The 25,903-nt window shown below is 36.4% G+C and overlaps 1 protein-coding gene across 4 annotated transcripts in view; it reads right to left on the bottom strand.

The window, feature by feature from the left end:
* MGT10 (magnesium (Mg) transporter 10) overlaps positions 1–25,903 on the bottom strand; it is an 84,786-nt gene that overhangs the window by 44,989 nt on the left and 13,894 nt on the right. For all 4 annotated transcript variants that reach the window (XR_016433039.1, XM_090012144.1, XM_090012142.1 and 1 more), the window contains exons 4-6: positions 20,249–20,334; positions 20,062–20,152; positions 7,187–7,255 (exon numbers count right to left, since the gene is read on the bottom strand). Coding sequence is in view for 3 of the 4 variants with exons in the window: in XM_090012144.1 (XP_089868270.1) it covers positions 7,187–7,255; positions 20,062–20,152; positions 20,249–20,334 (246 nt within the window). In the remaining variant the exon portion in view is untranslated. The remainder of the gene's footprint in view (positions 1–7,186; positions 7,256–20,061; positions 20,153–20,248; positions 20,335–25,903) is intronic.

Raw genomic sequence — 25,903 nt, 5'->3', positions numbered from 1 at the left:
ATGCCTTTGGGGATTTACTCTCTTGGTCACTGACCGTCCCCTTAGGAGCGGACTCAGTCAGCCATCCGGGTTAATGAAAAACACCTGACATAATAAACCCCCGGATCGGTCTCGGCTGTTTCTACGTTTCGCGTCTGTGCGTACCCACAGGCCAGTTAATATCAGAACTCAAAGAATATATTCAAGAATGGTTGTAGATGGCTAAGACTTACACTGCTTCAACTAACATCTCTTTGCACTTATTACATTTGTTAGAATAGACTATAATTGTTTTAATTGCTTAAATATCATAATTGCTTATCTCATGAATGCCCTGTTTTGTTTTATTCTACTTATCTGTTTCGTGCACCTACTGGTTTGTTATAAAACTGACCCATTTCATGGGCAGGTGAGGAGTAGGACTTTACTGGCAGTCGATGGCGTGATGCAACATGGATCAAGATTTGTCTTCTTTCTGTTTGCGGCTTGGCTCTGAGACTTTTTTTGGAGTTTTCTTAGATTTATTGAACTATGGAACAAAATGCTCATTTTGTAATAAACTGCAGATTTTAATCTATTGCCTTATTTCTTAAATTCCTTTAATTTGTTGCACATGTGAATGATGGTTTCTCAGCTAACGTACCCAAGATTATTGACTTGTGTTCCTTTCTAAATGTCTTCCGCTGTCGTTTTTAAAAAGTTAAAACTTTAAATTTTTGAAAGGTTTTTCGATGAGGTTTTCGAAATCACAAGTCGAAATTTTGGGGCGTTACACCCACCCTCCCGTTCTCTCTCTCCAGTGGTGTCGGCACATCGGACCAGTGCTGCCCCCCCCCCCTTCAGGTACGCGTCTGCTCTTTGTTCTCTCTCGTCGGTTGCCAGCAGGAAGGTGACGCCCTCCTTCCCTCTCTCGTCTCTCTATTAACATCAGGGAGGAGGGCACCACCCCCTCCTCCCCCGTTTCTTCTTCCTCCTCTATTTTTCCTGAAGATAGAGGCAACCGAACGGTTGCTGCTCCTTCTCCTTGTCGCTTCCCCTTCCTTTTGTCGGATGACAGTCGACCACCACCCCCTGTCACCCTTGCGGTGGGGCAAGCGGAGGCACCTGAGGCCATTTAGCTGAGAGCACAACTGCCTGGGCGTCGCGCTATCCGTCGCTCCCCCTCTCCCCACTCTGAGTTCAGAATGGATGAAGGAGGAGCGGAGGATTGGCCTTCAGAGCCTTTTTATGGGTGTTATCGGTTGAAATGTTGGCTTACGACACGATGCAGGAGGGCAACGCCCTCCTGCCCTCTCTTCCTTTTTGCGACAGCAGGAGGGCAGCAATAAAAACAAATTAATATTCAGCCTAATCATGACAGCATACTGAATTTTTTTCTGACATAATGATAACATAGATCAAAATCGTAATTTCAAGGTTGTTTCGATGCCAACTTATATGGTAGTATCGAACAACCTAATGACAACCACCTTATTGCTGAAAGAAAACACATAAATAGTCTGTTTTCAACCCACGCAGGGGTCAGTTTTTAAATTCGGGCACTAAGACATGGATTTTATCAAATCATCTCTAATGATGAGTTCCTGTTTTGATTCTTTTTATTATCTTCTAACAAAAATTCCCTGTGTAAAGAGTTCTAAATAACTACACACAGGTAAGTGCAAAGTCAAATAAAAAAACGATCTCACAACTCAGTTTTTTTGGGGGGTCGATACATGTAGTCAGTCAGCCTGCACTAGCCTGGACAGATATGAACTAGATTTGTCCATGGCATGAGCACCAGCAGGCCTGCATCCACAAAAACAAATGTACACAACAGATCTGAACCAGATCTGCGTGTACATGTGCTCAGTAGATCTGATCCAGCCAAAGAGTAGGTAGACGGCTGATCTGGACCAGATCTGCATGTATAATTACTTGGTAGACCTAAATCAGATCTGCGTGTACAAAACACAACAGATCTGACCAGAGTTGCAAGCCTATACTCGGCAGGTCTACACCAGATCTGCTTGCTAGAAACTTGGCAGATCTGGGCCAGATTTGCATATATATATATATATATATATATATATATATATATAATGTGTTGCAGATCTATACCAGATCTACATACATATATACTCCAAACCTGCACACATACACCATCCATAAAAGAATCGATACACGAACAAATCGAAACTCTAAACATGTTTTCTTAATAGAAACAATACATGATAAAAATAAAAAACTACATATGCATTTAAATCTGAACATGCTTCCTTAATGAAAACGATACATGATAAAAAAAAATTAGAAACTGCATATGCATTTAAATTTGAACATGCTTATCAATCTAAGCATGTTGTTGTGTTCATCATATGAGTAATAAAACCTGCTAAGTCAAATCTGTACATTCACTTAAGAAGGAAACTTAGTGCATGAACACATACAAACAAAGATCTAGATCAAAAGGCTATATCCAAGTTGTACATGCACTTAACAATAACATTAGAACACATACAGATTTTTAAACCTCCAAATTTATGATTTCCAAAACCATGCATACATAATGAGAATCACACTTTAGAAAAAGATAAATTTGTATATACATATTTATATATACTCAAAATCATGTATTTCAAGATATATATATATATATATATATTCGTAAAAAATCAGATTTACCCCTTTTCTTTTCTTTTTTTTCCTTTTTTCCACCAAAAACATCACATAAACCTAATTTAGGCTATTTCTCCCCGTTCGAATCAATAGAAGAACCCGTCCTTGGTTGAGAAACAGAAAAGAACTGTAAGTATACGTCAGACGATCTGGATGAAAGGAGATCATCTCCTTCTTCTTCTTTCCTTTCCTTTTCCTCTCTTTTTTTTCTTTCTTTTTCCTTCTCTCTCTCTCTCTCTCTCTCTCTCTCTCTCTAGAAAACAAAATCTAGAGAGGGGCGAGTTAGACCCTTTTATAATTTTTTTTTTGGTTTTCTAGAGAGAGGGTGACGTCCCTTCTCGAGTTTCTCACCCATTTGGCTATGAGATAGAGTTCTTCTAATGTAGAACTCTATCTCTAACCTCCTATTTTCTTTTTAACTATTTTTTTATCTATTTGGCATTTTGTTTTACTATTTTAGTTTAACCCTATTTGGGCTCTTCTAGAATCCCTACATATTAAGTAACTGCCATATCCAAAAGAATTTTCAGAATTAATTAATTTTTATTAATTAATTAATTATTAAATAATAAATTTTCAGAAAGTTTTAGAGCGTATCTCAACCCATTAGGAGTCTTTTTAACTTTGAATTTCATTCAATTTAACCTTTATATTGAATTTAAAACTTTAAATTAGTTGGAACTGGATTTTGGATATGGATTCGGATCCAAGATCCAAGATTCAAATCCATATCCAATATCCATATGGATCTCAACTTGAACTAGATCCTAATTAATATGGATCTTGGACTGAGTCCAGATCCATATTAACTTGGGTCAAACAGATCGGATCGGATCCGGTCTGATCCGATAACCGATCACATCGAGGCGGGTCATTTTTTGAAAAAATGCAATTTTCGGGCCAACCGTAGCTTGAATTAAAAAAAAAACAAAATATTAATGGTTTCAGAATTTTGAGCCGCATCTAACGCTATATTACTTGAATTTCGCCTCCTAATTTTGCCTAAATTTAACACGAATTTCGCTCGATTTTAAAGGTCAAAAATAAAAAGTTTTACCAAATCTTAATTAGCTCGTTTAGGTCTTGTCAATGGGTCATGGGCCAAGCTCAGACTCAGTTGACTCCACCTAAAATTGAGGATTTTATCAACTTTAGCAAAACACTTAGTCAATTTTTAAGAAACCTCAGAATTTTAAAATAATAGAAAAACACACGATATTACAGAGATGATCAGAAATAATGTGAAAGACGATAAGCAAGAGAAAAGAAAAAAAAGGCATGAATCAAGAAAGAAAAGGAGAAAGAGGGAATACCAAGGGACGTGAATCAAGAATAGAAAGGAATAGAGAAAAGGGAGGGAATGCCAAGGTAGATCGGATCTCATTAGGGTTACCTAGATGAAGAGCCTCACTCTGATACCATGTAAGAAAGTGATGCCCCCGGATGACGAGCAGCAAGAAGGTGAGAAAGAGGAAAAAGGAAATGTGAGGAATAGAGGAGCAGTCCATGATTTCTGTCATTTTGACTGCCTCCTATTTCACTGCTTCTTAATATGTTTACATTAGGGTTCAGAAATTTACATGAATACCCTTAATACAGAAACATTTTACATGGTTTACAAGAATACAATAGTGAACTAGATCGTGCATCTATTCTGACCCGATCCAGATATAATAAGACACCATTTTCTAACAATTACATGCCTTTATATAGACGGAAAAGAGACCTCCAGCAGCCCCTTCATCTTTCAAGACTCATAAATATCTCTCCCAAAATTAGACTAGGCCTTTCTTAGCATTTTCTACTTTTAGGTCTTCCAAACTTAGATTAGACTTAGTTTAGCATTTTCCACTTTTAGATCTTCTAGATTCCTCTATATCCTTCACTTTGGACGACTCAAGGGGAGAGAGAGAGCTGGGAATGGCATCATCATGGTGTCATCCTTCTCCTGGGTGGCATCCCATTGGGTCACCAATTGGAAGGTTCAAACCCGGTCCATATCAACTCCTGAGTCAATCAACCAACCAGAATTAGGTTCAAATGTACATGCATGAATTGTATTAAATGAGGAAGATGATAGGGATAAGGAAGTTGTAGAGTGAAAATATAATTGGTGCTCTAGCCCTTGCATATTCGATGCAATCATAACATTAGTACGTGTAGCGGAACTAGTCACATATGAAATATGGTCAAGACAAGTTCCCTGCTTCTTCTAAAACTTAGGACAAGATTATTTCATATAGCCAAGTCTCTTGGAGTAGTTACATTTTACTTTATCCTCCATCTTCTTGGAATCTGCAATCAATCATCTAACACCTAGCCAATACTAGCCTCCAATACACACACCAAAAGTCAATTAATTCACCAATCTCTTGGTGAGCACAAGCACATCGAGCAAACAACCATCAAATATTTGGTGTATACAACACCCAAATGAAGCACCAAACACATACAATGTGCATTACTTACACAAACACTCAACTACTTGGTGTACATATTGCTTAGACAATCCATCAAACACTTAGTGTGCACTAGCACAAGAAATGCTTTTCACCCTAGCAAGCACCGATCAATATTCCACTTGAAACACAACATACAATCTCAAACACATGCTTCAAACTAACCAAATTCAGTCACTCAAGCAATTCATCAAACATTTAGCATGCACAAGTAAGCTCCAAAGCTTTAGCACATCAAATTCAAACACAAATACCATCAAAGAGCTTCAAACATCAACTCAATTTTCAAATCAGTCCAGCAGCACAGAAAAAATAAACTTTGTTATGTTGATAAAAGTTGCCCAATACCAAGGAAATCATAAATTCACAGTTGCCACCTCTTGTTCCACAGTCCCAAACTTAAAAATACACTCAAACCAATGTATTTTCACCAAACAAGGGTTCCAACACGTTTCTATATCAAAAACGACCAAAGTGGAACCAAACTCCCAAGCTAAGACTCCAAACATGATTCAAAATCCACTGATTTTTGATTCGGCAGAAACTGTTAGTCTGTTAGACAACAGTTTACGAAATATTGAAAAAAATCACAAGTTCCTCTAGAAAACTCCAACTCAGATGAAACTTGCCTCTATAGTCTTGTTTTCATATGCTTTACCGACAGCAAACGACCCAAAGCAAACCTTTGTGGTACTATAGCACACTGTAGCGATATTATTGTAGCGACTTGCACTATCTTCCTTCATACAAGCCTCAAATCTATGATCTTTGCTAGCTCTGGCACCATCTTCGATCGGCTGCAATATCAAGGAAGCACAAGCACACACACTAGAGTCGAGGGCAAAACTCTAAATTGTCTTATTTTCATTAAGAAAAGATATACGAGAGAGTCTACGCGCTACCCTCTTTATTGGGCTTACATTACAAGGAAACGTTCAAATACCCCTAAGGAAGATAAGAACAAGAAAGAAACAATAAAATGAAGCATGTACAATAAAAAGACATCAAATATCAAAATACCAACTATGCCCCTAAGACAACCTACTCACTATTTTCACAATATCTGTGAATGAAAACATAATTGGGCTTATCTTAACAGAGAGGTAACTTCAAATCTGACCATAGGTTGTCATCTACCTTGGCTATCAAAGATATCTCATTATCACATTTTATACATGCACACATAAGACAAAATCACATATTAGCAATCTACATTTCCAAGAGTGTTCTCATTGATTACCCTCCCAAACTAGGCGTGCAGAACCCTTTCAAAATCATAGGTCATCATCGTCATCATTATCATTGTTATCCTCATCTTTGGTATCATCACCACCACCACCAAATCATTATCCTAAGTACATGGAGCCAGCCTCTTAAATGTGGCCAGAAATACACAAGGCTTGGTGGGAAAGTGATATATGGTGGATGCAAATTGATCAAAGGTCTTTTAGATCCCACATTACGCCATGTGAATCATGCAGAAGGACGGTAAGGATAAAAAACAATCATGAATCGTCCAACCTGCCAAATTTATTGAAATCATGCACAAAAGGAATATCTTCAAAATTTAATATTGGTAAGAACAACTAGGTTTGATTTTGGTAGGGCATTTTGGTTTGCAAATGCTTGTGTGACTAATTAATGTGCAGAGAGATAAACACTGCCTGGTGGCAAGGTGAGATACATGATGACTTCAGATCTGCATGACGTGACCCATGAAGATGGACATTTAAAGCTAAATATGGACCACATATAATACTCTTCGCTATAAATTGTTCATGTGTGAAATGTGATTTATTTGAAAGGTAACCATAAGAACATAAGTCACCAGCATTGTCTTTAAATAAGCAAACAGTTAGTTGATAAGGAGATCTACTGAGTTCGTACTTATAGAAACTTAAGGAATCAAATAGTAGCATGTGAAGAATGTTCATATAATTTTTTGAACTAATTGGTGCATTGACCACATATGGGAATATATCATGTAGAGAACCTGTTAAGAGGGTAAAACATTATATGGACAGATACAGAATACTATGCCAAAAGAATAATCAACTAATTATATATACTCACTGTGTTTCCATACTCACACGAGGTTCTACATCCATCAACCTCTGTTCAAGACGTTGTATCCGAGAAACCAAAGCAGCTTCAACTACCTGAACATATAATGTCCACATTAAAGTGTTACTAATAGTATATACACATTATACTCAAATGACATCAAATAGTATAATCCACTAGAAAAGTGAATATAAATATTTAGTGATTATGAATCTAAAACAGCAGAAAAGTATCAAAATTTTGAAGATGGCATTACCTAGCTTCGGAAGGGATAGGTTCCAAAACTGGAAAGTGGACACTAAACATAAATTTTAAAAAAGAAATACTAACGCATCAGACATTCAAGTCTGAAAAGAGTTCATAATATTTATGCTTGGTTGTAATCATATTCCAGATCAAAGTAATGATTAAATGGAAAATCCATGAGTTTTCCAAACCTAACTGTGTTAGACATTATAACTTGGATAGGTTCAGTATGATTTTTATTTTCCAGAAATAGATGTATGCTGAAATATTCTTGTCCACACATACACACCCATTCTGCAATTTTCTTTCTTTTTCTTCTCTTTTTCCTTTAACAGAAAACCAAAAATATTCAACAGACGGATATGTATATACACAAGAGTGAAACATGAGTAACAAAAGAACCAACAAATGCGTACAGCATACTTTGTCTCAGATACTACAAAGCAGGTATCAATATTCTGGGAATCACAACTTGGCCATTTCTAGGCCACACCAAAGTTTAGACTATGGTGTGGCCTAGAAATATTATGCATCATACCACCTTATGCATCCACATAAGGTGACAATGACAAAGGACTATGAAAGATAGTTTCTATTTGTAGTTAGAAGACAAACTAATCAACTGGGACATCATCCAGTTGAGGTCCCCATAGACTATAGTGACCCCATAATGCAATTTCTTGCCTCAATGACATCTGTGGTCTCATCAAGAGGGCATCTATTTTTATAAAGATTCTCAAATAACATCAAGAAGGCATCTATATGGATGTCTTTGGGTAGGATAGAGCATCAGTAAGTTTCCTACACATGAACTCCATAATCTGAACTGGCAGAATTTCATCGAAAGCACAGAAAAGTAGAGTTGGCAGGCAGAAAGAACATGAAGTTCATGGTAAATCATTACAAGACCAAGGAGCACATGGAGAAGTAAAATTTCACCCAAAGCATGTAAAAATGTCTTCAAAGAGACTATGTGCACAAAGGCACTAAGTTATTAACGTGAAATGTGTGCACAAAGGCACAAGATGAACACTTGAAATATGTGCACAAAGGCACAAGATAAACACTTACTAAAGAATACACATGCACAAAGGCATGAAATAAAAAGAATCTTTATTGAATCCTTGAAAGAGCTTTTACACAAGCTTAAGAATTACAAAGGGGGTGACACCCCTATTTATATACAATAGAACCTGTTAAAATGTAAAATAATAATATATAATAATAATATATAATAATATTATTATTATATATTTTTGTATTATTCTTTTTTATTTTTTTATTTTTTATTTTTGATATCTAGTTCTATTAGAACTAGATACACCTAGTTTGGTCAAGTTCCAGTTGGAACTTGACCACTCTCTAGCCGTTGGAACTAGTCCAACGGCTAGAATTCTAGCTGTTGGACTAGTCCAATGACTAGAGAGGAAGAGCTCCTTATGAGTTCTCAATCTCTTTGTATAAATAGGGGTGCATCCCCTAATGTAACCTACTTCTCTTCAATGCTTATTAAGCATTTGTTCTCATAAATAAAGTGTATTATTTATTTTATATTTTTCCATTTATACCCTTTTATGGATCTTGTCTAAAGTATCTTTTAGATACTTCCTTTTGAGAGATTCAAGTGCATTCGTGGACGACTACCATTTCATTACATGGTATCAGAGCTACAGAATTATTAGATCTTGGAAAGCTTCTCCCTCGATTTTCATGCTTCTTGTGCAAAGGTGTGTTATCACCTTGTTCTTACTAAAAGTGTTTTGTCACTTAGAAAGAAGTGTTTTATCACTTGCCGAAAAAGTGTTTTTACCACTTCACTATCGGCTACAAGAGGATTCATTTGGAAGAGAAGGAATTGAACAACATTGTATTTTCTTCCTCTATTCTTTTCTTTTGTTTCTCTTCTATTTTTCTACTTCACACCCTTGTAAAAGATGGATGACAATGATAAAGTCACCATCATACCCATGAAATTGAATGATACCAATTATGTGATGTGGGCTTCAATTATGAAGCACCACATATGGGGGAAAGGTTTATGGGGAATCGTGGATGGTTCCAATTCCGAACCCAAACTATACCTCACCAAGAAAAAGGGTGACAAGGAAGTTCCTCTAACGGAAGAAGAGAAAAATAAGACTTTAGCCTCATATGAAAAGAAATGGAAAGAGTGGAGGATGAGACATGCTAAAATAATGTCATGGCTTATTAATAGCGTAGACATTAAAAAATGTTCTAGCATCGCTAAATTTGAACATGCCAATAAGGCATGGGAATACCTTAGAAATATGTATTCCCTTAAAGATATTGCACATGTGTGGAATCTTCAAGAAAAGGTTTGGATGATGACTCAAAGTGACAAATCTATTCGTGAATATTATAATGAGTTGTCCGAACTTTGGGAACAATTGACTCTTTTAGAGCCAAAATGGCATTGTGCCGAGGATATCGAGCTTCACCAAAAACAACTCGATATAGAACACTTTTATCAGTTTGTAAATGGGTTAAGACCGGAGTTTGAATCCACCAAATCGGCTCTTCTTCATCGTGGTAAGATTTCTACTATTGAAGAATTAACAATGGAAGAAAATCGACTTAGAAAGAGTACTCCAAAAATTAGTGATGATTCCGTTCTAGCTATGTCTAGACCAGGGAATCATACTCGCACATATAGGTCACCTCATTTCGGAAAACAGAATGGTGAGTTTGACAAAAGAAAAGTTATTTGTCACCACTGTCACGAACCAGGACATTATAGGCCTCAATGCCCAAAGCTAAAAAGGTGAGATGAAAAGAGGGTCGCATCTATTGAAACCGAGCCAAAAGATCAAGATGCACCTGTTTCCATGGCTCAACTAATGAAGATTCTTCAACCTCTTCTCAAAGGGGTATCCTCTTTGACTGAAGCCTCAACTGGAGTGGCAATCGCATCTGTTTCCGATCCAGGTAACTTTCCTTAGCTTTTAAATTCTGGTGCTTCATTTCATATGACCCCAAATGTTAAATGTTTACGGATGGAACATCTCTTGAAATAAAAGAAATAGGATGTTTTGAAAGTTTTAAAAAATTCAAAAACTTTTTTATTCCAGAAGTCAGATACATCCCAAAATTGAATTTGAATCTCTTATCTGTTTCACAAATTTCTGATTATGGATGCAATATATCCTTTTATTCTGATGGTTGTTGGATAAAGGATCGCCAGTCAGGGAAGCTGATTAGGGAAGGCCATAGAGGAGGACTATATTACATGGACTTTTTGGAACTACCTAAGAATATATTTTGTTTAAATGTTAAAAAAATTGAAACAGAGTTATAGCACAAAAGACTTGGCCATCCTCACATGTCTAAAATTCAATGCTTCCCAAGTTTGGAAAAATTTTGTAATCCTGAAAATTTTACTTGTAAAGACTGTATTCTGGGTAAAATGACAAGATTATCTTTTTCTAGTAGAACTTTTGTCTCTATAAAGCCTCTTGAATTAATACATTCAGATGTTTGGGGACCCGCACCAGTTATCTCTAAAGGGGGTTATGCATATTATGTCATCTTTGTTGATGACTTTTCTAGACATACTTGGATTTATTTTCTTAAACATAAATCCAAAGTTTTTGCTCACTTTCAAAGATGGTTACAAATAAATTTCAAAGTAATATTCCTATTTTTCGCACTAATTCAAGGGGAGAATTTATGTCTAGAGAATTCAAAGACTGGCTTAATCTATATGGCATTATTCATCAACGATCATGCCCACACACCCCATAACAGAATGATCTTGCAAAACACAAGCATCGTCACATTAAGAAAACTACTCGGACTTTGTTGATTCTAAGTCAAGTTTCAAAAGGGTTTTGGGCTAAGGTGGCTTTAACTGCCACCCATCTCATTAATAGAATGCCATCTTTCTCATTAAAAAATATCTCACCAATCGAAAAACTTTATGAGTTAGCCCCAGATTATTCTAGACTAAGAGTCTTCGGCTACAAATGGTTTGTATTTATAAACAAAAATGATAAATTCTCTCCTCGTGCAATCCCATGTGCCTTCTTAGGATACGCTGAAAATCAAAAAGGCTACAGGTGCTATGATCTTCAAAATGACAAATTATATGTCTCAAGAAATATGTCTTTTATAGAAAAAGAAAGTTCTTTTGAAAGTGAAAAATCCAAGGATATTACTGAATATTCTTTTTTAATAGATTTAACTTCAAAATTCGATGAAGAGGATTTTGAATGTAACCTTGACAATGACCAAAGTCCTATCATCCTTGAAAATAGTAGGGAAGATCAAACCATGGTTGTCAGTTGAGGAAGTGGGAAGCGATACAGGAAGCGGGAGCGGAAAGTGAGGCACTTTCAAAATTTTAGGAAGCGGGAAGCGTGGGACCACTTAGGAGCGATTCGGGAATCATCTCGGAAGCGACCTAGGAAGCGAACCGGAAGTGACCTAGGAAGCGAAGGGGAAGCGAAAAAAATAAAAATAAAAATAAAAATAAAAAATACAAAAAAATTGAAAAAAATTGGGGAAGAGTGGGGGAAGCGCGGGGGAAGTGTGATGGGAAGCACGTTTCCCATTAAAGGGAAGCGCGCTTCCCATTTAAAAGTGGCACTTCCCCGCACGCTTCAGAAGCACGATGTTTCGTGCTTCCGAAGCGCGCTTTCCCTTTTACCTAGGCGTTTCCGGTAACTCTGGATCAAACCAATAGGGATGTTGGTCTGCAATATTCAAGACGAAGAGTTGGCGAGCAACATCCTCTATGTGCATTAGAAAAGTTTTTTGAAGCCCCTCCTAGAAGGACCTCTAGAATTTCTAGACCTCCTGGAAAATTTGTCTCTTACTAATCTTTTTCACCCTCATATAGGGCAGCCATTGCATTAATTCAATCCTATATTAAACCTTCATCCTATTCTGAAGCCAAAAATCATAAAGAGTGAATTGAAGTCATGAAAACAGAATTGGATGCATTAGAAAAGGCCAACACTTGGTTGATTCAAGACATTCTCCTAGGAAAGAAACCTATAGGATGTAGATAGGTCTATAAAGTCAAAACCAAAAGTGATGGTACCTTGGAAAGATATAAGGCACGACTCGTAGCTAAAGAGTATGCTCAAGAGTATGGCATTGACTATGAAAAAACCTTTGCCCCTGTGACCCGTATGACCACTGTTAGAACTTTAATTGCTTTGGCTTCTATCAAAAAATGACCTATATTTCAAATGAATATAAAAAATGCTTTATTAAATGAGGGTCTTGTTGAAGAAGTCGACATGGACGCTCCACCTGGAATTAGTCTCCCTAAGGGTAAGACTCTGCGTCTTGAGAAGGCCCTTTATGGCCTCAAACAACAACCAAAAGCCTGGTATGACAGATTTAATCATGTTATGACTGATATTGGATTCCATTCTTGTCTGATTGACACTGCCTTGTTTATTAAAAAATCTGATGCAGGTATCATCATTTTTTTTTTATGTGAAAGATATGATCATCACTGGAGGCAACAAACAGAGAGTTGCAAATATCAAAACTCTTCTCAAAACTCATTTTAAAATGTCTGACTTAGGGTTATTAAGATATTTCTTAGGAATTGAAGTTGCTTATTCCCCTCGTGGATATTTGATGACTCAATCTAAATTTGCTTTTGATATTGTTTACAGGTCTGGCATCACAGACGATAAAAAGGTGGACACTCCAGAAGTGGTCAATGTTAAAATGAAAATTGATGATGGAGAGCGTCTCGATGACCCTACTCCATTCAGACAACTTGTTGGAGCACTTTCCTATCTCTCCATCACTCGGCCAGACATAGCACATGTTGTACACACAGCTAGCCAATTTCAACATGCTCTCACTTTTGTTCATATGGGAGCGGTTTTACGTATTATTAGATATTTAAAGGACTCTCTCTCACGAGGACTCTTCTTGTCTGCATCATCATCATTAGATTTAATTGTTTATATTGATGTTGACAGAGGAGGTGATCCTAATAATAGGCACTCAACTACTGGTTTGTGTGTTTTTAGGTAAATCTCTAATATTGTGGAGGTGCAAAAAGCAGCAAAAGGTTTCTCTTTACTCCATTGAAGCTCAATATAGAGCCATGACAACCACCACAATGGAAGTCGTTTGGCTCAGGCGACTGCTTGCTGATATGGGAGCTAAAGCAACACAAGCCTCACGAATGTGTTGTGACAACAAGAGTATCATCTACATTGCACGCAACCGAACATTTCATGAATGCACCAAACACAATGAGATGGATTATCACTATATCAGGGAGGAGTACTTATATGGAACCATTGATCTGCCATATGTTACGTCAGAATATCAATTAGGAGACTTCTTCACCAAACCTCTCGCGGCTCCCAGATTTCACTTCCTCTTAGACAAACTTTTGCTCATTATATCGTAAGTTTGAGGGAGAGTGTTAAAATGTAAAATATACATATATAATAATAATATATAACATTATTATTATTATATATTTCTGTATTAATTTTTTTATTTTTTATTTTTTTCCTTTTTACATCTAGTTCTATTAGAACTAGATACACCTAGTTTGGTCAAGTTCTAGTTGGAACTTGACCACTCTCTAGCTGTTGAACTAGTCCAACGACAAGAGAGGGAGAGCTATTTATGAGCTCTCAATCTCTTTGTTGTAACTTACTTCTCTTCAATGCTTATTAAGCATTTGTTCTCATAAATAAAGTGTGTTATTTATTTTATGTTTTTTCATTTATACCTTTTTATGGGTCTTGTCTAAAGTATCTTTTAGATACTTCCTTTTAAGAGATTCAAGTGCATTCATGGAAGACTACCATTTCATTACAGAACCCTTGGAGGGGCTCCACGTCGCCCCTCCAACGGTCATATTATTGACCGTTGGAGGGGCCCAACGTCTATATGATGTGGGCCCCTCAATGGCAAAAGACAAATCAAAAAAGAAAAAATAAGAAAAAGAAAAAGAGCAAAAAGAATATGCATAAAAATGAAAAAACTATTTTGCCCTTATAGGGTATTACAAATATATATATATATATATATATATATATATATATATATATTACATTTTAACATCCCCTCTCAAACTTACGGTGTAATGACTGAAAGTTTGCCAAGAAGATAACTGAATCTAGGAGAACAGAGCGCCTTAGTAAAGAAGTCAGACAGTTGATATTTTGATGTTACATAAGGTAGATCAATGACTTTCTTCAGATATTCTTCTCTAACATAGTGGCAGTCCATCTCGATATGCTTCATGCGTTCATGAAATGTGTGATTCTTGGCAATATATATTGCACTCTTGTTATCACAACACAGCTTCGTAAGTCATTGAACACAAACCCCCATATCTTCTAGCAACCGTCGAATCCAGGCAATTTTCATGGTTGAAGTTGCCATGACTCGGTACTCAGCCTCAGTAGATGACAGAGACACCTTCTGTTGTTTCTTGCATCTTCAAGAAATTAACGATTCACCTAAGAAGACACAAAAACTAGTGATGGAGTGACAGTTATTTGGATCACGTCCTCAATCAGAGTCAGTATAAGCAATTAAATTTAATTCATAAGATAAAAATAGAAATACTCCTTTATTTATGGATCCCTTTATATATCTGATAATTCGAAGAATGGCACTCATATGAACTGATGTAGGGGCATGCTCAATTTGACTCGCAACATGCACAACATGAGAGATATCCGATCTAGTGATGCTAAGATACATTAAAGATCCAACAAGTTGCTTGTAAGGAGTGGGATCTTCTAGAGGAATCCCATCATCAATTTTCGACTTTGTTCCTACTACTTTAGGAGTTTCGCAAATTTTGTCATTTGTAATTCCTGACATGTCAATAATCTCACAAGCAAGTTTAGTTTGAGACAAAAAATAACCCCTGTGAGAGTAGGCAACTTTTATGCCTAAAAAATATATCAGAAACCTTAAGTCTGACATTTTAAATTTTTCTGTTAATATAGACTTGATACTCTTAATCCTTTTGGCATCATCACCTGTGATTAATATATCATCAACATATAATAATAAAATTACAATTTCTGCATCAAATTTCTTTACAAATAGGGCAGTGTTAGTATAACATGAAATAAAACCGTTTTCTACCATTAAATTGTTAAACTGATCATACCAAGCCTTGAGAGCTTATTTCAAACCATAGAGAGTTTTTCGTAGACGAAAAACTTTACCTTTAGGAACATCCATACTCGAAGGAGCATCCATATAAACTTCTTCATTTAGGTCTCCATTTAAAAATGCATTTTTAACATCCATTTTATATATATTCCATGTTTTAATAGAGGCAATTATAATTAAGCACCTAACAGTGACCATTCGCGCAACAGGGCCAAAAGTTTCATCGTAATCTATTTCATATTCTTGCCTATACCCCTTGGCAACTAGACGGGCTTTATACCTTTCAAGAGACCCATCACTCTTAGTTTTGACTTTGAAGACCCACCTACATCCTATTATTTTCTTTCCTCTGGGTAAGTTCTGAAATTCTCAAGTTTTAGCTTTTCTAAGAGCTTTAAGTTCACTATCCATTGCATCCCTCCATTCTACCAATTTCTTGGCTCTTCAAAATTCTTAGGTTTCATATATTCATGAATGGCACTAAGACATGTTCTATGTTTAGGTGAGAAGGATTCATAGGATATAAATCTAGAAGGATTTCTCCTAATTCTTTCGGTCCTACGAGGATTATTTATTGAGGTATGTTCACTAGATTCCACTATATTTCTCAATTGCACTTCTAAAAGTGTTTGTATCTCTATGGATATAAGTGATTGGTTCACAAGATATTTCTTCTTCGATAGGTTGCTCAAAAAATTGAGAATTATTACTCTCTTGTGTATCATTACAAGGAGCATCAAATATCATTTCATCATCACTAGAAATATCATCATTTCTAGATAATAATTCAAACAAGAAGGAATAATCCACATTATCTCCATGAGGCTCATAATCTTCAAAACTATTAACATTTTCTAAAAAGGTTACATTTCTAGAAACATATAATTTATCATTTTTAACATCATAACACCTAAATCCTTTTTGTATTTCCAAATATCCAAGAAATGCACAAAGAATAGCTTTTGGTAAAAGTTTATCATTTTTGTCGGTAAGAACAAAACATTTCATTTTTGTCGATAAGAACAAAACATTTGCATCCAAAAACTCTTAGTCTATTATAATCGGGTTCCTTTTGATACATAATTTCAAAATGTGATATTTTATTTAAATTTTTTTAAGAAAAATGATTTATAAGATAAACAGATGCAAGAGCCGCCTTGGCCCAAAATCTTTTAGGATTTTTTTGAGAAATAAGCAAGGTTCTAGAGGTTTCAACTATATGTCTATGTTTTCTTTCGGCTAAGCCATTTTGTTGAGGTGTTTTGAGACATGATTTTTGATGGATAATTCCATTTAATATCAAGGTAGTTTTTAAACTCATTTGAGAGATATTTTCCTTCGGAATTGGTTATAAGAATCTTTAACTTGCCATTAAATTGATTTTTGATCATCATGCGATAGGTCTTAAAAGACGTAAATACCTCTTGTTTATGTTTAAGAAAATATATCTAACAATATCTAGAATAATCATCAACAGAAATGACATAATAAGAGAATCCTCCTTTAGATATAACGGGTGTCGGTCCCCATACATTCGAGTGCACAAGTTCAAATGGTTTGGTTGTAAACATAGATCTTTGTTCAAAAGGCAAGCTTCTCATTTTTCCAAGAATACAATCATTACAATTAAAGTCTTTTTTATAAAGATCTTTAACAAAATACAAATAAGAAAGCTTGGCAATATTGGGATGCCCAAGACGTTTATGTCAAACATTTATATTGGGAAATGTTACAAAAAGAGTGTTTTTGAATTTGAAAAAATTTCATATAGTATAATTTTCCTTTTCTAGAGCCTTCCCCAATCAACTTTCAGGACCGGAGATCCTGTATCCAACATTTATTTGATGAGAACTTGATATCAGACCCATAGTCTGATAGTTGAAAGACCGAAAGCAAATTTAATTTAGTTTAGGTATAAATCTAATTTTGATAATAAAAAATCCTTGATTTTCAAAATTTTCAATCCCTTTGATTTTAAGAGAAGCACCATCCACGGTCGAGACAAAAGAAGGAGATATAGTTTTTGTGTATTCGAAAAGAGAAAAAACATTTGGTGTCGTATGCAAGGAGGCACCTGAATCTAAAAGCCAAGAAGTCTTATCGGAAGGAGAGAAAGTTGACATGGCGGCCCCGAAAATGGATCCCCTAAGAAGAGGTTGAAGAGCTTCCATAATTTGACTTAGTGATAGTCCTCCATTGTTGGAAGTAGATGGACCCTCCTCCTTGTGTGGTTGAAATATTGCAGACATAGCCACCTTCTTCTTCCATTTTGGACAAATCGATTTAATGTGTTCCGATTCTTTGAAAAAATGGCAAATGATTTTACCATAATCTCTTCCTTGGTACCTTCTATTTTGACCACCATCTTCTCTCGCTCCTTGATTTTGATGTTGGAATTTATTAAAATGAGGGGGTTTATATGTTTTTAAATTATTTCCTGGCTATGTCACATAGGTGCGGGTATGGGTACCGGTACGGGTGCGGATGCGGAGATGCGACACTTTAAAAAAACTTGGGTGCAGGGAGGGTATATATATATATATATATATATATATATATATATATATATATATATATATAAGTTTTAACAGTTTTAAGTTAATACTATGTGTTGTGTGTGCATTTATGTATTTATATTTATAATATAGATAAAAATGGACTTGATTAGGGTTAATTGAATCTACTTTTGGATAGAAATGGACCGCAGTGTGGTTGACTTCACCTAACACAAAGGAAGTTGTGTCTAAGTGTCGCACCCACCTGGGTGCGGGTGCGACGCGGGTGCGGTGCCCTGTTAGAAGAGTCTTTGTGACATAGTTCCCCTGTCTAGAAACGGCATAAGCTCCTTCATTTTCATCTTTTGTTGAAGGAATGGCCCGCACATTTTGATTGGATTTATTCATTCCCAATATAGTTTCTTCTCCACTTAGTTTAGTAAGAACATCTTCTAGAGGTAGAGAGGTAAAAGAAGATAGAAGAGAGGATCTAGTTTGCTCGAATTCGGGTCTAAGCCCATTCAAAAAATTGAAGAAGTGATCTTCTAATTGCTTGTGTCGTAGCTCAATAGCTTCTCTACTCCATTTTGGTTCAAGGAGTGCAAGTTCATCCCAAATAGATGATAACTCGGCAAAGTATTCTCTAATAGACATTTTTTCTTGTTGAAGAGTCAATGCCCTTTTTTAAAGATAATATTTATGGGATAGATCTCTTGAGGTATACATACTCTCAAGGTATTCCCAAACTTGAAATACCTTTTTAAATTTCAAAATATTGACATTAATCCTAGTCTCCGCCGTAGAAAAAATCTATGAAAGGATTTTATAATTCTTCATTTCTCATTCTTGATGTTTTTTGTTATATTCTTCAAAGGCTTTCTCTTTTTCTTCTCCATCAAGAACCTTAATTTTACCTTTTTCAACTATAGTGATTTTTGGTTCGGGTTCGGGAATCGTACCTATGACATAGCCTCAAAGGCCTTTTTCCTTAATATGAGCTTCCATATTACCGCCCCAAACATGATGGTTTGACCCATTGAGTTTGAATCCGAGGAAAAAATGAGAATCATTTTTTCCCATGGAGAGGCTTTTATGAGAAAAAAATAATCTTCATAATTTAAAAGCATACCACAATGGGTCTTCTTTGAGCTTACTTGATGCAATGCATCTCCATACCAAAAGAACAAGAATAAGGAATGGGCACGTTATTCGAGATGACTACCGTGATGACGCAACACATGATCTATTCTTCTAGAGACCAAGCTTTGATACCATGTGAAGATGTCTTCAAAGAGACTATGTGCACAAAGGTACTAAGTTCTTAACGTGAAATGTGTGCACAAATGCACAAGATGAACACTTGAAATATGTGCACAAAGGCACAAGATGAACATTTACTAAAGAATACACATGGACAAAGGCATGAAATAAAAAGAATCTTTATTGAATCCTTGAAAGAGCTTTTACAAAAGCTTAAGAATTACAAAAGGGGTGAGACCCTTATTTATATACAATAGAACCCTTGGAGGGGCTCCACATATAGACGTTGGAGGGGCCCAACGTCTATATGATGTGGGCCCCTCAATGGAAAAAGACAAAAATCAAAAAAGAAAAATACAAAGAGAAAAAGAAAAAGTGCAAAAAGAATATGCGTAAAAATTAAAAAGACTATTTTGCCCTTATAGGGTATTACAAAAATATATATCATAATATATATATAGGATCTCTCTCTCTCTCTCTCTCTCTCTCTCTCTCTCTCTATATATATATATATATATATATATATATATATATTATATATATATAGAGAGAGAGAGAGAGATTACATTTTAACAAAGCATTCTTTTGTAACATTATATCAGAAAGAAAATTGCCTTAGTGACAATAACAGTACTGAAAAGTAACTTAGGATAACAAGAGATTGAGCAATCTAGCACATAAACAAGAATAAGCATAAAATGTTGTGGATACAGAACCTTCACATCATGAATCCCATAAACTCAATTTATGACCACTACCTCAAGTTCAAATGGCATCGACGGCACTCCATTGACATTTTTCGGATTGAGACGAGGCAATAATGACTCCAGAAAACTTTTTCCTCCAATACTGTGAAATTTTAACAGAACCATATGCACATTCAGCACTAAAATTCAGGATTGTAAGAATCAAAAGCTGAATCATGAGATTATAAAGAAGCTTTACCGATTATGATCAAACACAAGAACTCGCTCAGGCATCGCAATTGCACGTAAAGAACCAAGATTTAATAATATAGCATGTTCACGGACCTGCAGAGAGGAAAGTTATACATGAAAAGCAGTTGATATTTGAAACTTCTAGGAAAAAGAGGGATAAATACTATTATGTGTATGCATGAATCTTTACTTGATTAGTACATAAGGTTCAAACTAAATCACCATCTGTATACAATTTATAAAGTAAATAATCTATTAAAAAGAAATAAGTGAAAAGTTGTCATTAAGCACAATACAATACATTAGACTTGTCCAATCCTAGCAGGACTCATCCACAAAATATCAGAATTAGGCTAATTCTCCTTAGCGCAGGTCATGACACCAAACTGAACCTATGCATGTATCACATGTTAGAATATGTACATCATTTATATATATATATATATATATATATATATATATATATATACATATACATATGTATGTATATGTATACGCATATATATGCATATATATATTATATATATTCTTTATTTTTTATTTGTTGTAAGTTTTTATTTTCTTATTTTTTTCAACATGTGTTGACCTTGACTAGCCTTCACCCTCTCTTCTCTTTACCCCCTCTTCTCCCTCTCTCAACAACAACAACTACGCCTTCATCCCAAAACAATTGGAGTCGGCGATATGAACCAAAAAAGAAAATCATTCTGAGTCTTCCACATGAATCCTTCTCCTCCAATCATTTCTATCCAATGCCATGTCCTTGGTGAGGTTCAAAGCATTCATATCCTTTCCTATCATATTCATCCATGTCTTCCTAGGCCTACCTCGACCTCTTTTAACTAATATATTTTTTCATTTCTCCATCCTTCTAACTGGAGCATCATTAGGCCTTCGCCGAATATGTCCAAACCACCGTAAACGATTCTCTCTCATCTTATTTTCAATGGGGATCCTCCCCCATTTCAAGTATGCTTCTTGCATACTTAGTTCATTAATAAAATATTATTTTTTATATTGTGTGTGTGTTCTTTTGGTGTGTGCCCTTAGTGGCATTTGTGAGTGTGACCATAGTGGCCCTTTGTGCTTGTCCACTTTGGATTCTTTAGTGGACATATGTTCGAACTGTTAGAATACAGCATTGCATATGCATATGGATCTGGATCTAGATCCAGATCCATATTATATGTACACATGTTAAATAGGTTTTCAGTAATGGCATTATTGTAATATGTATATGTTTCTAATTTATAATGCTTAGGGTTTTGGTGGTCGAGCATTGAAGTGCCGCCCCAGCCTTTCGTGAATTGCTCCCTCTCTCTCTCTCTCTCCCTCTTATCTCCTGTGAACAATTCTGATATGGTATCAGAGCTCGTGGTGAAGGTTCTTCAAAGCCCAGCGTGAACAGCAACCCAACGTAAGTTCCAGCGTGAGAAGCGTGAACAGCAACCCAGCGTAACAGAAGTTCTGACAGATCGTGGTGAATGTTCTTCATCCTGAATCAACAAATCGTGGTGACATCTTCTCTTTTCTTCTGAATCTGAAATTTCATCTTCTGAAATTTGATACTTTTTTCCCTTCTCCTTTCAGCGTGCTCATCGTTCATTGGTATTTGTTTACCTTCTTCTTCATTCAACGACTGTTTTTCAGACTTGTGTTTGCAATTTTTTTTTTCTGAATCTGAAATTTCATCTTCTGAAATTTGGTACCTTTTTCCCTTCTCCTTTCAGCGTACTCATCGTTCATTGGTATTTTTTTACCTTCTTCTTCATTCAACGACTGTTTTTCAGACCTGTGTTGGTTCAATCTTCTCCTAAACACCAACGACTGTTTTATTGTTGTTTTAAGTGTTCTTTGTGCGCCATTTTTGGTAGTACAAGTATATGCCTTATTCAAAGTTTACTGATTGATTAAGTGTTCTCAAAATCTGTTTTATTTTCTTCCCATTCATCTTGTTTGCTTATTCATCGTTTCACTGCTATGGACTTCTCTTCGTCATCCGGTCCCTCTGCCAATTTCTTGAGTCAGCTCGTTACTGAAAAACTTACTCATTCTAATTTTTTGACCTGGAAGAGGCAAATCCTTCCTTTTATACGGAGTCAGGATCTCGATGAACATTTGGGTGGTTTAGTTCCTATACCACCACGGCTTATTTTGCAGGAAACCAAAGATGAGAAGGGCGACACAATTACCATTTCTATTAAGAATCCAGAGTATACAGCTTGGAGGAAGCGGGATCAGTCTTTGGTTGCTTATATTACGTCAACACTCTCTCAAGAAGTGTTGGTTACTCTTTCAGATGATTGCACTGCGGCAGATCTGTGGAGTAAGTTGTCTCAGACATACTCTCAGATATCAGAAGCCCGAGTTATGTACTTAAAACATGAATTTCAAAGTTTGAAGAAAGGCTCCATGACAGTCATGGAATACATAGGTCGCTTGAAGAGTATTATTGATCAATTGGTTGTTGCTGGAAGTGCTATTGCAGATAAAGATAAAGTTCAACAACTTCTCAATGGATTGGGTCCTGATTTTGACATGTTTACCACAACTTTATCCTGCCTTCCTCACTTGCCCACTTTTGACGACCTACAAGCGAAACTTCTTCAGCATGAGATGATTATGAAGCAAAGGGCAGAAGGAAATGAATCATCTCGTCCTCATTCAGTTTTGGCCATGGACACTTCTGTAGGTTTTGGACGAGGGAATGGAGGGCATCAAGGAGGCCGAGGGCGCGGACGTTTTGGGCAGGGAGGACGTGGTATCTTGCCTACACCTAATATTTCAGGGGCCTTTAATACAGGGAATCAGAGGAGAGTGCCCACTTGTTTCTTATGTAACAAAAGAGGACATGTGAAAGTTGATTGTTGGTTCAATCTACAGAATAGAGGAAAAATAAACAAAATTGAGAATAAATCAGCTACTGTTGTGGACACAAAAGTGCCATCCACAGATGTGCAACAACTTTTGTTATCAGCATTGTCACAGATGTCGATCAAGCAAAATGAACAAGGCGAATGGTATGTTGATTCAGGTGCCACCACACATGTTACGGGTAATGCGGGTAAGTTATCTCACTTATTGCCTTATTTTGAAAAAGGTAGTATAGTTACGGGAGATGGAACTTATCACTCCATTAGTCATACTGGCAATGCATATATCCCTATGTCAAAGTCCTCACTTCACTTGTCCAATGTTCTTCTTGCTCCTAATATTAAAAGGAACATTGTTTCTGTAGCTAAACTTGTTGACGATATGAATTCTTCCGTCGAATTTACTCCCTCTTCTGTTTATGTTAAGGATCTACGAACGAAGAAGACGTTCGCTAAGGGGGAGCGACAAGGAAACATGTACGTCTTCAAGGAGATTCCTTCAGTGTCTTCACCCTCAGTACCAGTCCTCCAGTTGAAGTCGTCCAAGCGTTCTTCAGTGTCTTCGCCTTCAGAGTCTTTGTTTTTTCCTTCATTGAAAGTTTTTAATTCATCTCATTGTAATAAGCCAGATATTTGGCATAGTCGTTTGGGACATTGTAGTCAAGGTTTCGTTGAAAATCTTGTATCCGATGGTCTCCTTCCAGCATCTAGTTTATGTTCATCTTCTGATAATAATAATAAATGTTCTTCATGCGAACTCTGCAAAAGCCATGTCCTTCCTTTTCATATTATCAATAAAAGAGCTTCAAAGTCATTTGAGATTATTTGTTCCGATGTTTGGGGACCTGCACCTATTCCTTCTCTTTCTGGTAGTCGCTACTATGTTGTCTTTATTGATTCCTATTCCCGTTATACTTGGATATATTTCTTAAAACACAAGTATGAAGTTTTTCAAATATTTCGGGAGTTCCATTCGATGGTCAAAACAAAATTTGCTTGTGATATTGTGCATTTACAATGTGATGGTGGAGGAGAGTATTCATCGAACGAGTTTATTGCCTTTCTTCAGGATAAAGGAATAAGTCGACAGGTTTCTTGCCCTCATACTCCTCAACAAAATGGGGTTGCGGAGAGGAAACACAGGCATATTGTCGAGAGCGCGATGAGCATGTTACATGATAGCAATGTGCCCGTTAGTCTCTGGACAGAAGTTTTTCACACATCTGTTCATATCATAAATCGTCTTCCTATGACACTTTTGGATCGGGAATCTCCCTATTATACTTTATTTGGGCAACATCCCTCTTACGATGAGCTGTGTGTTTTTGGTTGTGTATGTTATGTACATATTGATTCATCTCTGCGAAATAAGTTTCAGGATAAGGCTGTCAAGTGCAGATTTGTTGGGTATGCAGATGAATACAAAGGTTATCGATGCTATGACCCTACTACAAAACGCATTAGGACCTCCAGAAATGTTTTTGACGAACAAAATTTTCAGGTCAATGACTTTGCAGTGTTGCCACCTCGAGAATTAGAAGTATATGATCCATGGATGAGCGCAGACCTCTTTGCTAATACAGGAGAAACATGTCAGACAAATTGCTCTTCTTTTGGCTTGAGTAGGGAATTGAATGACTCACAAATGCATGTTGAATTATCTCCAGTTGAGCCACCCCCAGTAGAACGTTTCTCTGGACAGATATACACTAGACGGAGCAAAAATACAGAGCCGAGGAATGTGGAGGAAAGCATCGCCAATGAATCGGCTCAAAGGCCGTCACGCATTAAGCATCCTATTCAACGATGGGTGAGTTATGAGACCTTCCCTCTTGATTTCCAGTTGTTTATGTCTCAGCTCACAAAACAGGATGAACCCACTTGTTTTAATCAAGCTCTTCAATCCCGTCATTAGACTGAAGCTATGAATGAAGAAATGGAAGCTCTTCATGAATGCCAGACTTGGGAAATAGTCCCCCGGCCAGAAGGAAAGAATGTAGTTGGCTCAAAATGGGTTTATAAAATAAAATATAAGCCTGAAGAAAGTATTGACAGATATAAGGCGCGACTTGTTGCTCGAGGATTCACACAACAATATGGTGAAGACTACGACGAAACTTTTAGTCCTGTAGTCAAAATGGGTATTATTCGTATTATCATATCCCTAGCAGTCGATCAAGGTTGGAGCCTTAGCCAGATGGATGTTAAAAATGCATTTTTGCATGGAACTTTAAAGGAAGAAGTATATATGGAGCAACCACCTGGTTATGCTGAGAAGGATCCTATTGCCTGGGTGTGCAAACTAAGGAAATCTCTGTATGGGTTGAAACAAGCGTCCCGTTCTTGGTTTGAAAGTTTTTCTATGCAGATTCAGAGTTATGGTTTTAGAAGATGCTCTCTGGATCACTCTCTCTTTCTTTACCAAAAGGCGGACATTGTTATACTTCTTCTTATATATGTTGATGATATTGTGATCACTGGGAGCTCAGATAGTCATGTGCAAGACGTGAAACAGTTTTTAATGAAAACTTTCAAGATGAAAGATTTAGGGGAGTTGCGGTACTTTCTTGGTGTGGAAGTTGACAGACAACAAGACACATTGACACTCATGCAACAAAAATACACTCTTGATCTTCTGGAAAGAGCCGGGATGACAAATTGCAAACCAGTCAGCACTCCTGGTGTATTACATCAAAAGTTGAGCTCTGACGATGGTCATCTTTGTGTCAACCCTACAACGTATAGAAGTCTCGTGGGGATGTTACAGTACTTGACCTTTACCAGACCTG

The sequence above is a fragment of the Nuphar pumila genome, chromosome 7, assembly GCF_984573655.1.
Source record: "Nuphar pumila chromosome 7, dmNupPumi1.hap1.1, whole genome shotgun sequence".
Classification (NCBI taxonomy): domain Eukaryota; kingdom Viridiplantae; phylum Streptophyta; class Magnoliopsida; order Nymphaeales; family Nymphaeaceae; genus Nuphar; species Nuphar pumila.
This window is presented reverse-complemented; position numbering and strand designations above follow the sequence as displayed.